Source organism: Crocodylus siamensis, chromosome 1 (assembly GCF_052110815.1).
Source record: "Crocodylus siamensis isolate JL-2025a chromosome 1, ASM5211081v1, whole genome shotgun sequence".
NCBI classification, from domain to species: Eukaryota; Metazoa; Chordata; order Crocodylia; family Crocodylidae; genus Crocodylus; species Crocodylus siamensis.
This window is the reverse complement of record NC_143395.1, coordinates 416,536,419-416,551,639: the sequence shown is the minus strand read 5'-3', so window position 1 is coordinate 416,551,639 and position 15,221 is coordinate 416,536,419. Positions and strand designations below refer to the sequence as shown.

At 53.8% G+C, this 15,221-nt stretch overlaps 1 protein-coding gene across 1 annotated transcript in view; it reads right to left on the bottom strand.

Moving 5' to 3' along the window:
• The window catches only part of ARHGEF17 (Rho guanine nucleotide exchange factor 17), a 191,592-nt gene that overhangs the window by 23,408 nt on the left and 152,963 nt on the right, over positions 1-15,221 (bottom strand). Inside the window, exons 8-10 of the mRNA XM_090054560.1 lie at positions 5,509-5,685; positions 4,711-4,761; positions 1,238-1,347 (exon numbers count right to left, since the gene is read on the bottom strand). Coding sequence (XP_089910686.1) covers positions 1,238-1,347; positions 4,711-4,761; positions 5,509-5,685 — 338 coding nt within the window. The remainder of the gene's footprint in view (positions 1-1,237; positions 1,348-4,710; positions 4,762-5,508; positions 5,686-15,221) is intronic.

The window sequence follows — 15,221 nt, the reverse complement described above, 5'->3', positions numbered from 1 at the left end:
TTCACAGGCAGAAACTTTACCCAAGGGATCCCCCCTAAGTCGCTGCTTCAAACCCATGCCAAAGGCACAGACTCACAGCGCAGCTCTGCGTGGTGCTGAGGGAACACCCGCGAGCTGCAATTGCAGCTACATGAAACGGGCCAGCGGGGTCAGCAGGGGTGACCAGGCCTTCCTGGGTTCGAGGTGTCCCTTCCTGAGTCTGGAACGATGGTTGGAAAAGTGGGTGGAACAGAATAGGATGCGGTTCAACAAGGACACATGCAAGGTGCTGCACCTAGGGAGAAGGAACCACCCGCACGCTTACCGGCTGGGGGAGGACCCTCTCAGCAGCATCGCAGCGGAAAGGGATCTCCGAGTCATAGCTGACTCCAAGATGAACATGAGCCATCAACGTGACGGCGTGATCAGTAAAGCTAACCGCACTTTATCACGCATTAGCAGGTCCAAGGAGGCGATACTTCCCCTCGATGCGGCACTGGTCAGGCCGCAGTTGGAGTACTGCGTCCAGTTTTGGGTGCCGCACTTCAAGAGAGGTGTGTACAGCCTCAAGAGGGTTCAGAGGAGGGCCACTTGTGTGGTTGGGGGACCCTACGAGGAGAGACTGAGGGACCTGGATCTCTTCAGCCTCTGCAAGAGAAGGCTGAGAGGTGATCTTGTGGTGGCCTACAAATTCATCGGGGGTGCGGGGGGGCGATGGACCGGGACAGCAAGAAATAGATGCTCTGTTTACCAGGACACCCCTTGGAGTAACTAGGAACAATGGCCAAAAACTGGCGGAGAGCAGATTCAGGTTAAACGTCAGGAGGAACTTCTCTATGGTAAGGGTTGCCAAAATCCGGAACAGGCTTCCAAGGGAGGTGGTGGCTCCCTACCTTGGGGGTCCTTAAGAGGAGGCTGGACAGGCACCTGGCTGGGGTCACCTGACCCTAGCGCTCTTTCCTGCCCAGGGTCAGACTCGATGATCTGCTAAGGTCCCTTCTGACCCAAATATCTATGAATCTAGGACCCCCACAATTCAGAGTTAGAGCCAATGCTGCTCCGGGATGATGGCCGGGGACGGGGAAACCCGCTGTCTGTGGGCACGTGTATGGCTCTTGTCACCCTGCAGGCAGAGCACTGAGCCCCTGCCCCGTATCCCATCTCACTGCCCCGTGGCATGAAGGCTGGAGGGGACTGGGGACCAGCCGCAGCAGGAGAGACGCCCCGTGCCCCACAGGCTGGCGGCCGCTGTACTCACAGGCTCATGGAGCTGCGCCGCAGGGACCCCGACTTGCGCTTCAGCGTGGTGCAAACCAGCAGGTCCGTGAAGAGGAAGAGCGAGCGGTCCTTCTTCCCACCCACTGCCTTCTGCAGGAGAGAGGGCAGGGGAGGAAGCAAGCAGGGAGATTAACGCAGGGGTCACAACGTTAAAAGAAAAACGGTGGCTCGTCGAAAGGCCAAAGAGGACTTTTCTCCCTACACGTCAGGGTGAACTGTGATGGGGAGGTGCGTTTTCCAGCCAAACTTCCCAACATTTACTTCTCTCCAGAGAGCCGGGCCACAGGCGAGAGACAGTTTACAAAGGCCCGGCCAGAAGCAAGCCCATCTCAGGCTTCTCTCCTCGACATAACGCACGTCTGCCCCGCTGCCTCTCTTGTTGGCCAAGCTACAATCTCCCAGGCCTAATTCTTTGCTCAGTTCCTGTGCAGACCTCGTCCCGGGCTCACTTTCCCAGTGCCTGCCACGGGGATTCAGCCTGAGTGAGGACTTACTAATAAAGCAGCTGCCTTTCTACAGGCGTGGGCTTGACGCCTATAAGCTCCTGTTGGGCTGATGAGGTCGAGCCTTGCCCCTCGTATCCCCCTGCTCAGCTGCAAGTCGCATATACTTGGCTATTCAGCAAGACCATCCATGCTCACCACGACCTGAAGTACATTTGTGGTGTCACAGAGACGCCTGCTCTGTGGCGTTGCCATGAAGAACTGGGTCCGTGGGGCATCCAGCTCCGCACCGCGATCAGGCTGACGGCTGAAGCTCCCTGACCCGGGCATGATTAAGCTGCGGGTGAAAAGCCCAAGGCACGGCAGAGGCTGGCTGTGTGAGGCCATCCCTTGGATGGTAAGCCCTGGGGGCCACTGACTTGCCTTCCTAGGGGTCTGTACTCAGTATGCAGCCCCCACCTGAGCTGGGTGATACTGAAACGTAGGTGAACACCAACAGCCGCAGCAGCTCTTGTGACGGAAAAGACCTCACATCTAGCCCTTCCCACGGGCAGGGTTGCTTCATGGCCTCTTGCTGGATTTGCAAAAGCATGGCAAATACACGAGTTCCCAGGAACGAGGATCCCTTTGAGAGCAGTGACCTGGCATCTGTTTGCAACAAGCCCGGCTCTCCTCCCATTCCCCCAAGCCAATAAAACTTGCGTGTTGGTCTAAATAAACCAATGTCCTTCCTGTTTCTCCAGCCACTGTCTTCTCTTTGACTTCCAGGGAGGAGCTCCCATGATTTGGCCAGAGGAGCCCGGGAGAACAAATACGTGCCCGGGCAAAGACGCTCGGCTCGCTCTCCCTGGCAAATCCCAGCAAACTTTGCTCCGAGTTGGAGGAGCGAAGCAAATGTCACGGTGAGCACGGACTGATTTATTTCGAGCAGTGCTGGCAGACGGGGGCTCTGGCTGCCATGGAAACACCCCGAGGAACACTTGATTGGGGAATTTAAGAGCAATCTTTCCTTTCTCTCCTCTGAAAAGCCACGGTTCTCCTTACACCAGGGAGAGAAAGAAGCAGAGGCCCGGCTATTATTTCTTTTAAGTGGCCGAGCATGTGGGGTGGCTGTGCAGCTCTTTGAGAGGACAATGCTCCTCCAGCAAACTGAATTCAGAGAGTGGCAGCAGATGGAGAAGGTCGATCTATCGCTCCACGACTACCCCCCGGGTCGTTAGGATAGGAGTCATGGAGTTTAAGGCCAGAAGTGATCATGAGCTCATGCAGACTGACCTCCTCTGGTCCTTACACTTCAATCGGGGACCCAACACCAAGCCCAGCAACTTGTGCTTTCCAGGAAAGCTGCTTTGAGTGCTTTGTCTAGTTGACTTTCCAGTATGGTCAGTGGTACAGATTTCCTGGGACACTGGTTCACATTGCAACACTACCCCGTGTCCTTGGGGCAGATAATAATTATCTGGGAGGAGGTTAAGGCTAGCTAGAAGTCCCCAGTCAATGCTTTGCCCTGGAAATGGGTTTCCAGGGTTTCAGGCAACTTTTGATATCACCTATCCATCTAGAAGTGGTCCGCAAAGGGTGAAGTCCAGGCTCACGGCTGTTCCAAGCATGTTATAGACAGGAGCAGCGTGTCTTATAGGCGATTATCAGCACATCAGGAGAAGGGGTTATAAGCTGTGGCCACAAAAAGACAACCGGCCGAATGAATCAGAGGCTGGAAGGCCAGAAGAGTTTGGCCGGTCTGATCTCTTGCACAGCGCAGGCCACAGATCTTCACCTAATAATGCCTATGTCAAGCCCATGACGCCTGTTTGGGCTATGCCAGATCTTTTAGAAAGGCAGCCAGTCATGGTTGACTTCAAGAAATAGACACCCCGGCGAGCTGCTGCCATGTAAACTCCGCTCTGGGCCGGACTCCAAAAGACGCTAAAGCAACCAATTTGCTACGCAGTGCCCCATACGTGGTGTGACTGCTTTTTCTGGTTGGAAGACAAGGTGTCACTTGAAGCAGCGTCAGACAAGACACCATTAGAGAAATGATGTGCAATCTGACTCCCATCGAAGTCATGGGCACATGGGACCCAGGGCTGGAAGGGACTGGGGGTCTTGAGATCAGTCTCTCACCACTGCAGGAAATTGCATCAGGAAATCCTGTTCACAAAGAGGTCCCGTTCCATTTCCAAACCAGTCAGGCTCATGCCTTCGCTACTCCAACCACAAAGTTGTTTTAGCAACTCTTTCCCCCGATATCAAGAAATCTCCTTCTGATTTCCAGCTTCAAATTATTCACAGGCAGTTGTTCTTGTGCTAACGTTGCCCTTTAGCTCAGTTCACCCCTGCTGTAAATACCAGCACCAACTGGACGCCAAGCCAAATCAATGATCTCTCTCCCAGAGATCTACCTAGGACCACCCACCCCAATTCCAGTATGCCAGCTGGACAGCATGCTCCACTTGGCTCTTCATGTCCCATCCTTGTCCAGCCATCCCAGGAGGGGACCAGGAACCAAAATACATGAACGGCACCGATACTGCTAGAAATCAGCCCCGTAACAGAAATACCAGGGAGACTGCCAGGAGCCCCACAACGCCTGAATGAGGAGAGATGCTGTCTTTGCCCTTGCTGTGCCTGTTCCGGAGCTGAACAAAGCCCTGGCTTTCTGCAAGGTTACTGAGTAGGCCCCAAGTTGGGAGAGGGAGTGCACTGCACGGAGAAGAAGCTCATCAAAACCTGACGCACAACGCTGGTGTTTTCCAGGGGGTCCGCTCTCACCTCGAACTCAACAAAGGCCTTGTGCCTGCTACTCAAGCTCTGCACAAAGCACCGCAGGGCAGGCATGACGCATGGGCTGGGGTTTCCCTGAAGACACCTCCCGCTGTGTTTATCTCTCCTCTCTGCAGGCACCGCAGGTCAGAGAGGCAATTTTGGAGAGGTGCAGGAGCCCCGTGGCCACCCACTTCCACGAGGGGAGAAGGGGGCACGCGAGATAGACCGCGGACGCTGCTCTTACCACTTCTATCACCATCTCCTGGCGCAGGAACTTCCGCAGAGGGGCCTGAAGCTGAAATGACAGAAACAAGAGAGTCCTGAGGGGTGCCGCAGGCTCCGTCGGGGTCAGGGATGACCCCATGGCTGGCACCACAATGCGTACGAGGCCTTGGCCATGAACGTATCCAGGGCCAATTCAGGACTGCGCAGGGACGGCACCTTCTGCCACAGGCCTCCAAGAGCCTGACACTGGGGATTTAATCATCATCTCTGGGGTAGGTGCACGGAGGCCAAACTATGGGGGTGAGGGGAGAGGAGCACCAGAAGCGGCTTGTGTGGGGAAGAGACGCCAGGTCATACGGAGGCTGTCCTGACACCAACCAAGCCAGAGTTTTTAGGGCGACTCTAGGGAAACCAGCTCCATGTTCGCTTGCCCAGAAGCCGGACGAACTAACTTTGGGTGTAAAATAATCCTTCACGTGCTGCTGGTGGGCACTCATGAAATTTAGATTTTGGGAGCTCTGGTTTGGCCCAGTGGAGAATAAGATAGCAGCTGGGATGTCCCAGTCAAGACCCACTACAGGCCCAAGGCATGGGTGTACCCCAGGTGGAGTTTCTTGTGCCCCATCTCATTGCCCCAGGGCAATGGAGAGAGCAAAGGAGCTCAGGGTTCCCGCACCAAAGCCCAGCCTTGCGCCCACATCGGAGCCCGCTAAGTCTAAATCCTCAGCCAGGCTGTTCAGCAAGAAGCAGCTCACACCCCCAAGCTGGCTTGCCTACCCAGGTAGCCCTGGGTTGGCAGAGACTGTCGTATACGTACATCCTCCATCCCTTCAATGTGGGACTCGATCTCTTGTACTATTCTGGCATTCCTCTCCACTTCCTCGGCGCTCTTCATGCCTTTGTTGATCCTCTCGGCCACTTGCTTGATGTTCCTTTGGGCGTCTATTAGGAAGGGGTAGTCGGGGTGGTCCTCGGGCGTGTGCTTCAGGAGGTCCTAGTGAAAAAACACCAGGAGAGGTTACTGTGAGGTACACAATGCACTGCGCTGAGCCAGGCACAACCCAGGGGACCTGTCCCATCCCAGAGATCCTATGGGGTTATCCGTGCTGTCCAGCTCAAGCTGTCATGTGGAACCTGTAGGATCATGTGTTTCTCCCCATTGAGGTCTGAGTAGCCTGTCAGACCCATCCCTTATAGGGTGAGCCATATAAACTCATGAGGTTTCCTTCATCATTGTCTAAATGTAAGCTCCTGTAATCCCTCTGCTGTTGTCTGGGTAATGAGCAGTAAGCTCATGGGTATTACACTCTGGGAATGCATTACGTCTCCAGTCAGGTGTCATCGACCTGTTATGCTGTGTCTATGATACAGGATTTCTGCAAAGAAAACTGCCTACCGCAACTGCGCTAGCTGATCTCTGCCGGCACGAACACCGTTAAACACTTTATACGCTGCCCTTACTGCTAAGAAAACAGGTGTATTTTGATCAGAGGATAATGAATGTGATTCATGACTAAGAAATAGCTTGCATGTAGAGGCTTTTTTTTCACTGATCTCAGAGGAATTTTCCAAGGAGGGCAGGATGATTGCCGCCAGTACAGAAATGGGCAAACCCAAGGCACAGTGAGATTAAGTGATTTACCCAAGGTCACTCAACAGGCCAGTGGCAGAGCTGGGAGTAGACCCAAGTGTCCTGTGTCTCAGCCCAGTGCTCGATGGCCCTCTTATTCTTGCCAGGCCTGGTGCTGCTATATGCTTGGTACCATATCTCAACTGCACTTCTTGTGCCAATGCTGCAGACAGCCACGTCCCATGTGTAGAGGCCAGGCGAAGCATTTTCATCCCCAGTCTCAGGGGCCCCTGAGCTGCCAGCTAGAGTTAGCTGCAAGTCAGACTCTTTGTAGAGATGGGGCCCGGCTTTTGTATGGACAAGCTGACAGCTGCGACTGCAAGAAAGGAAGCCCTTGAGAAGGCTCGTTGGCTTTACAGTGCATGCAAACCTTTCCAAAGAGTGTGGATTGAGGTGCTTTCAATAGGGATCTCCTACTGGGAGACCAACTCAGAGGACAGGTTCAAGCAGGGGTGCATCTGGCCTGCTATTTTCTGCAGCCCATCTATGGGTGGTCATGTGTGTGGCCAGGACTGCTCTCTCTTACAGTCCATGCCACTGGTAACTGGACGTGTGCACAGAAACAGGATCCTGCATGCATCCCTTGGTGCTTTACAGACATTTCCACCAAATCTGACAGGAATCTCCATTTTTAACACCAGACCAGTTTTCCCCTTCTAATGTTTACAAAGGGAGATGAAAGTAGGATCCAGCCAGAATGGCATTACCCACCTCTCAAGGGTCCAAAGCAAAGATCTGCACAATGATCTCTGACTGGATCATCAAAAGATATCGGTAATTAGGGCTCCACAGAACTCACCTGCAACCAACTGCACCACGTTCATTGGCACATGCTTCTCTTCCCCATGGGTTATCACAAGGATCAGCTAGTGGCTGAAAATATACTGTGCTATTATGCTGGCGGGATTGGATTGTTTTAATGGTGCTCTCGACTCCAGCAATTTTCAGAATAAACAATGTTGTAGAAGCTCATCTCATGATTATTCCCAGGCAGGGAAATTTACTTCTGAACATAACAAGGCAATTTGCTTCATTACTGAAGCAGCGGATGGAGTACTTAAAACATTACCAACCAATCGCTTACAGCGCGGTTCCTGTTCTGGCCAAACGACTGTGTCATCAAACGGTAATCAGGTTTGAAAGCGGCCTCTCCTCGGGAGCTAAGCAATTCCTGTTTCCATCTGATACACTGAAAAAGATCAGCAATGCACCGTTGCTAAGAAATGGGCTGCCTCAAACAGCGTGCTGGAAAGATGGGCATTTTGCATTGCGCCGGGCTTTGCAAAAGATGGAGGGTTCAGCGAGACACGAGCTCTGCGTCGGTACGTGTGTATCGACTGAAAGCAGCTCAGGCCAGCTTGGCGCTGTGGGCCTTTGAAGCCCTTCTCAAGCCCGACGTGTTGCTTGTTTGCTGTGAGGCAGAGTGAAAGCTGAGGCGTGGAGGACTCTCCTCTGAAAGGCAAAATCGTACTGGATCAGCACTTCGTAAGGCTGGGGGAGCTGCCATTTCTTGCGACTCCCCTGTAGCGCCTACTCTAAGCCCCAGCTTCTGGAGTCATGGGATCGTGTATGCATCTCAGCAGTCTTTTTTTTTTTTTAAAAGGCAGTTTCTGGCCATAGTGATCCTAGATCAGATAAAAGCTGGACAGTGCAGCCCCTAAGGGTTAAAAAAACCACTGGAAGATAAACGCAAAGACTCCCTTTTTAAGTCTCATGATTTTTAAGTCGGGCCTGTGATCTCATGGGACCTGATTTGTGATTTCTGACCTCTTGAGGTTGCCAATACTGGTTTCACCCTCAGTTCTCATGTTCAAACCCAGCCCAAGGCAAGGGTGATGGCCGGGTCCTTGCTGTCAGGGTCGGGCTGCGTCACCCCAGACACACAGGCAGATATCACCGCGGAGCTCCCATCTCCGGTTCCTGACTCGGTGAGCAGCAGGGTAAAGTCCTCCAAGCTTGTCTGGTACTTCCTGCCTCAAGCTAGTGAAGATTTAAAGGGATGCCTCTGTCTTGTATCAACCCAGCAAGGTTACCAAGTATGCCATCAGCAGTGCGGCTACTCAGGATTGCACCTTGCATCCAGACGGAGGGGAACCCATCTAGTTTCTAGGTTGGACCCAGTGCCCTACAAAGCCTAAAAGTGCTACTTGAATAAAAGGCACTGATGGCGCTGTGCTGACCCATCTGCATGTTGTCCCCATGGAGCTCGGGCAGCCTGTGGCTGTGTAGATTGTCCCCTGTGCCATCACCCCGGACTTCGTGCAGGATGAAGGCCTGGGACTGTAATGTGGCTTCGCCTCCTGGCTTCACCTGCTGCCTTGGATGAGTCACTTCATCGGTCCGTGCCCCATCTGCGAAACGGGGGCAACCCCCTCAAGTCTCTTTGGACCACATGCTCCTTGGGGCAGGATTTTGTCACTGGCGCATACAAGTCTCTGACAAGCACTGGTGCTGTCAGAAGGCGAACGAGGGGTGAAAGCAGCTTTGCAATCATAGCAGTGACTTGCTGAAGAGCCGGGTGCCAGGAGGGCCTGCTCAGGTGGACTTCGGCTATAGACAGACACAGTATTAAACCATGCCCCTGGGAGAGGGGTATTTTCTGTCCAGGGATGTGCGTCAGCTGAACCGATGCAACTGTATCATCTGTTTGCTCCTACCCTGGTATAGCAGAGCTAAACCACTGTCACTTTAAATCTGAACAAAACAGCTTAAAAGCTGCCAGTGGTTTAGTTGGTACTTCATAGTTTCATAGTTTCTAGGGTCGGAAGGGACCTGAGCAGATCATTGAGTCCGACCCCCTGCCATGGCAGGAAAGGATGCTGGGGTCAAACCACCCCGGCAACATGTTCATCCAGCCTCCTCTTAAAGCCCCGCAGGGTAGGAGCCTGCACCACTTCTCTTGGAAGTTGGGTCCAGACCCTAGCCGCCCTGACCGTGAAGTCGCGCCTCCTGATGTCTAGCCTAAACCTGCCCTCTGCCAGCTTGTGACCGTTGTTCCTGGTCACTCCTGGCGGTGCTCGGGGGAACAGGGACTCCCCCAGTGCCTGCTGGTCCCCCCTGACTAGTTTGTAACAGGCCACAAGATCCCCCTTGGCCTTCTCTTGTGGAGGCTGAACAGGTTCAGGTCCCGTCGCCTCTCCCCGTAGGGCCTGCCCTGCTGCCCCTGACCATGCGAGTGGCCTCCTCTGGACCCTCTCCATGCTGTCCACATCCCTCCTGAAGTGCGGCGCCCAGACCTGGACGCAGTACTCCAGCTGCGGCCTGACCAGTGCCGCGTAGAGGGGGAGGATCACCTCCCTCGCCCTGCTCGAGATGCATCTATGGATGCAGGACAAGGTGCGGTCGGCCTTCCTGACCGCGTCCCCACACTGCCGGCCCATGTTCATCTTGGAGTCAATGATGACCCCCAGATCCTTTTCGGCCTCTGCCCTGATGAGAAGGGAGTTCCCCAGCCTGCAGGTATGGTGCTGGTTCTTCCCCCCCAGGTGCAGCACCTTGCACTTGTCTGTGTTGAATCCCATCCTGTTCTCGTCCGGCCACCCCTGTAACCTGTCTAGGTCCGATTGCAGCCTATTCCTCCCTTCTAGCGTGCCCACATCCCCCCACTTCTTAGTGTCATCAGCAAATTTGAACAGGTGCTTTTTACCCCCTCGTCCAAGTCAATGAGGAAGATGTTGAACAGTGCGGGCCCGAGGACCAAGCCCTGCGGGGCCCCACTGCCCACATCCCTCCAGGTCAAAAATGACCCATCCACTACCACCCTCTGGGTGCGGCCCTCCAGCCAGTTGGCGACACATCTGACTGTGTAGGTGTTGATACCACAGCCCCCAGTTTCTTAATGAGAATGGGGTGAGAGACAGTGTCGAAGGCCTGCCGACAGTCCAGGAAGACGATGTCCACTGCTCCCCCTGCATCCAAGGATTTGGTGACCTGGTCATAGAAGGAACCCGTGTTGGTTGCCCCTAAGCATACACTCGCCTGCTGGTCCCTTCCAGATGTGCTCCTGAATAATTTTCCCGAAGAGCTTCCCCAGGACCGAGGTAAGACTGACGGGCCTATAGTCAGTCAACTGCTGCTCTGTCTGCACCCTTTGATACCCTTACCTGGGGCTAAGTCCACCTCGAACCGTGCTGCCTGAGAAACTGCCTGGGCAAAGGAGCTGTAGAGCAAACCCAGGCCCTCGTCAAGGCCTGTGTGAGGGAGACTGTGATGCTGAGCAGAAGGGGCGATTGTTTTTTTGCCAGCTGTCGGGGCATTAGTCATTCCAGCTACTTAAAGCTGGCTGGTTATCTGCCTGGAGACAAATGAAAGTGCCAGGGCTGGTGAGTAATGGGAGGTGATTTGGTGCCAGGCGGGGGCATCGGTTGAGTCAGAAAGCATTAAGGCTGGTGACTTGTTGGGGAGGGTGATCTATAGCGGCCGGAGGCTGTATCTCTTGCAGGCTGCCCAGGGAACACGCTGCCACGTGGCTCGCCAGCTCGCATGCTTTCCATCACGGCTCTGCTTCCCCCAGGAGATCAGTCAGGTTTTCAGGGGGTTCCCAAATTCCCATTTTTGTCCAGCAGGCTCGCCGCCAGGGCCAGCTCTGCCTTTCATCCACACGCTCCATCCCTCCTTTCAGCCCCTCCTGTGTAGCCAGGTCTCCCCATGCTCCCTGCATCTCACCAGACTTCCCTTTCGGCCTGTTTGGTTTCTTTCTGCCCTGCTGGAAGCCTGGCAGGGGGGCCATGGAGCGGGGCAGGTCTCTGGAAAGAAGCGATTCAGCCTGTCTGCCATGGGCAGGAAGGCTTGGGACTGCTGGTCCTTGGGCTTCCTGAAGCAAGCCAAAACCATAGTGGCCTGGGGGTAATGCACGGATGTCTCCTTAACCACCTGCTCCCCACTGGCTCCTGACTTCATTGAAAGAAGTAGACAAAGACCTCAGGCTTTACCCCTCAGTGATGCTGAGATGCCACGTGCCTCTGCCCAGCCGGTCTACTGTGAAGGACATAAGGTCCAATGCTGTCTGGCGCTGGCACCTCATGGGAGGACCTGAGAGCTGGCACACTGCAACCAGTGGGAGCTGAGAGTGCTCAGCGGCGGGGACGGTCCGGTCCTATCCGATCCCCTCTCAGTCTTCCCTTCTGCAGGCCAAACGATCCCAGTTCTTCCCACTGGTTCTCACTGGGCGCGTCTACATGAGGTGATTACTGCGTGGTACTAATTCATGGTGCAGTACACATCTCGGCATGCCCATGCGCACCCCTATTAGAGTGCACGAAGCCAATAAACTCGTGCAGGGTACCCTCCGCAGCAGGGTAATCTTGTAAAATGCGAACGTTACCCTGCTGTGGAGTTTCTTCATGCACAGCGGTACACCTGTAAACGCTGTCCCGGCTGGGTGGGGCACAGGGTGATTCAGTGCAGGGTTAGCTAGCAGGCAGCCTGGGCATTGAAGCACCCTCATGCCCAGCCAGCCACCCCGCAGCATGTGGAGCCAGGGGTAGCAGTCATCCCAGGACTGCTCTGATGGGGCTGCACGTGCAACGGGGAGCCTGGCTGGGGCATGAGGGTGCTTCAGCTGCCAGTTAGCCCTGCACTGGAGCACCCCCGTGCCCCGGTCAGCCCCGTCGCAGCACATGGAGCCCCATGGGAGCAGTCCTGGGCTGGCAGGCTGACCCCCTGGGTCCCCAGCCAGCCTGGACTACTCTGATGGGGCTCCATGGGCTGCACATGAAAAACTCCAGAGCAATAAGCCCCAGGCTTTATTCATGCACATTCATTGCATGTGTAGATGTGCCCAATTATTACTAGTTACTATTACATCTTTATTGCTATTATCAGCCTTCTTTTCCTACCTCTGCTCCCGTCTACAGGTGCATCAATCCAAGTTTAGTCCATACCATCTTCAGGACAAAAACCGTACATTCATGTCTTAAGGGAGGGTACCTAATGCACTTCTGGATGCTCAAATAAATATCAAATGTCAAATAAATGTTTGCTAGATTTTAAAATCTCCTTCTCTCAGCACATCCTTTCCTATACATAGGTACATCTAGCCTTGGATCTATACTACTCTAAACCTTTTCTTTGAATCATAGACAATGAGGGTGCAAGGGAACTCAGGAGGTCACATATAATCCAACCTCCGCTCAAAGCAGGACCAGCCCCAACTACATCATCCCAGCCAAGGCTTTGTCTAGCCAGGTCTTAAAAACCTCCAAGGATGGAGATGCCACCACCTCTCTGGGTAACCTGTCCCAGTGCTTCACCACCCCCCCGGTGAGAAAATTTTTTGACAGGCTACATAGCTTGAGCAATCGAGCTTGGTTGCAAACTGCTTTACTCCATAATAACAGCCTGACATGCTGAGAAAGGCAGAGATTTTGGAAAGTGCTGTTTGTGGCATCGAGCCCTGTCGACTCTTTTATATTTTGGCCAAAGAAAGAAAAGATATCTTGCCCCCTAATACTTAACATCTTGTGCGACCTAAGCCTTTCAGCACGGTTATTTTTAAAACCAAAAAAGGGGATAATCCAGAACTCAGGATAAAAAAAAAGAAGTGTGGGTTGTTTTTAGTTTTCTGGGTCAGGTGATAAATCAGATTTCACAGTTGGCCTCTAAGAACTTTGGGGATCGTACTGGAAAATTGCCTGTTTTTTTGAGCTAATAAACAGCTTTACTGTCTGCGGGCAACTATTCCAAGTTCTTCCTATTTCTCCTATAATGCCATCGCCTGTTGAGTGAACCATACTACTCCTCGGCTCTGCATAGTGTCTGTGCATTGGCAGCTTCACTAATGCCCCTTGACTTAATTTACTGTGGAAACCTCAGATGTCTGGCTCTGTTCGGGGCATAAAAATAGTAGACGCTTGTGCGGGCGCAATGAGATCATTGCGTTTGCCTGCAAATATTAGTGAGGCAAAGGCAAGGCAGGGGAATGTGACTGGCTCAGGTTCCTCATTTTCATTAGCAGGCAGCCAGCTACACTGGATCCCTAATTAGGTTAGGGCGACCATGGTATACAGCTGCCCTTGAAAGCACGAGGGTGATGGGTATGGAAATCATCACAGAGAAGAGCCCTGGCATACAAACTGACGGCGGCAGACAGGTAATTACAGAAGGTTAAACAAGAGGCCTCAATGTGCTATAACCTGAATTAAAACTGGCTGCAGTCTTACCTAAAAACCCACAAGCAAAGGAAGTCCAAGGTCATTGCTACTACGGGACAGAATATCATTTGAGGAAACCGAGGCTGCTCTAGGAAGGGAGTGAGCCTCGCTCACACCACGGAGATGGCATATTACAAATCCTCCAGCAGCATTGACTCAGTGCCCAAAAATATTTTCAGCCGGGGTGCTCCATCTCCAACCTGCCCAGGGAGCTGTGCCATCCACTCCTCGGGGGTTCCCATGGCCAAAAATTTGGCCGCAGGGGAGAGGTGGCTGCTTCCCTACTAGATTAGGACCCAGAGCTGGCGTGGGCCCGATCCAGGCATACAGAAGCTGTCTGGAGGCAGTCCCGGATGAGGCAGGGGATGGTCCCACGATGCGCGGGTGTCTAGAGCGGAGTCGCGCTGTCTGCGGACTTGGCCCCCGGCTGCTGAAACGCAAGGAGGCAAAAGATGGGCTGAAGTGTTTTGCAGCTGAATGCAGGACTCCAGCTGCTGAATCCCTGCCCCGCTGGGTAAAACCAGACTCAAACTCCCCGAGACCGGGGTGGAACAGCACAGGGATGGGTGGAGCTGGGGATACCCACAGGACCCTGGGAGTCTGGGCAGGTGAAGAGAAGCTTGCACACAGCCTGCCTGCGGCGGGGATGAGTGCTTGCTGAGCACGCTCCTCCGAGCGCTAACAGGAAACCTGCGCTCTGCAGCGAAGGGGAAGACGTTCCCCTCGTGCACTGAAAGGGCCACGGGCAAGTCCAGGACGTCGAGAGCAAGGGCAAACACTGGGCAGGAACAGGACTCTCGGCTCATGCGGGGAGTCTGAAATTGCTGAGAAACCTTCAGCTGAGGCTGGCCCTGCATTAGATTAGCAACCGCTGCGCTGGATGGCTGTAGGCTGCGAGGGATGGAGGGTAGAAAAGAGTCCTGCTATAAGCGTGCATGTGGATCTCATCAGCTGCTTGGGGAAATGGCCAGGAAGCCGGGTGGGGGTTTCTCACGAGCAGGGGACAGCACCTTGGAGGCTGAAGAAGCCATGCGAGGTGCAAGCCAGTGCTTGGTTAAAGCCGAACATCTCCAGTCTCCGGCTCGTTCCTTCTTCTTCCCCGTTCTCTCTGCGCCGTGGTTCTGTCTTGGTCTTCCTTCCTCCCCGATTCCTTCTGCCTCTCCAGTCCTGCCTATGGGCTCAGCAAAGAGAGGGTGGAGAAGGACCAAAACAACTGCCCAGTGCAGAGACTTGGTGCCTCGATTTCAGGCAAGTCAGGCCAAGTCACAAGAAAATGTCCCTCCCCAGCAGGCTAATGCCATGCTTGTCCTGCAGGCTGAGAAAGGGCTGTTTCCTAGAAATCGCTCCAACGCACGTCCCCTGAACCAGGTGCACGAGGCATCTGGGGATTGTAGCTCATAACAACACCAATCATCTCCTTCCCAGGCCTGGCTGTTTCCTTTCAGCGGCTCTGGACAGAGTAAAAGCCCATTCAGGAAGCTGTCACCATTGTGGACGAGAAGGATGTTTTGCTGTAAAATCTGGGCTGCCTGATGCATGTTGTAGCTCGGCCTCCTGCAGCATTTTCTGAACGTTGCTTCATGCCACCCATGCAAGGCAGGAAAGTCGATGCATTAATGTTCCTCCTTCATTAACAAGTAATATCAGCCCAATGAGGTGAAGGGACTTGGCCAAGGTCATGTGTAAGAATAACTGGCACCACAGTCTTCATAAACCTCCTGCTGGCTGTCTATCAGCAGGCAATTATTC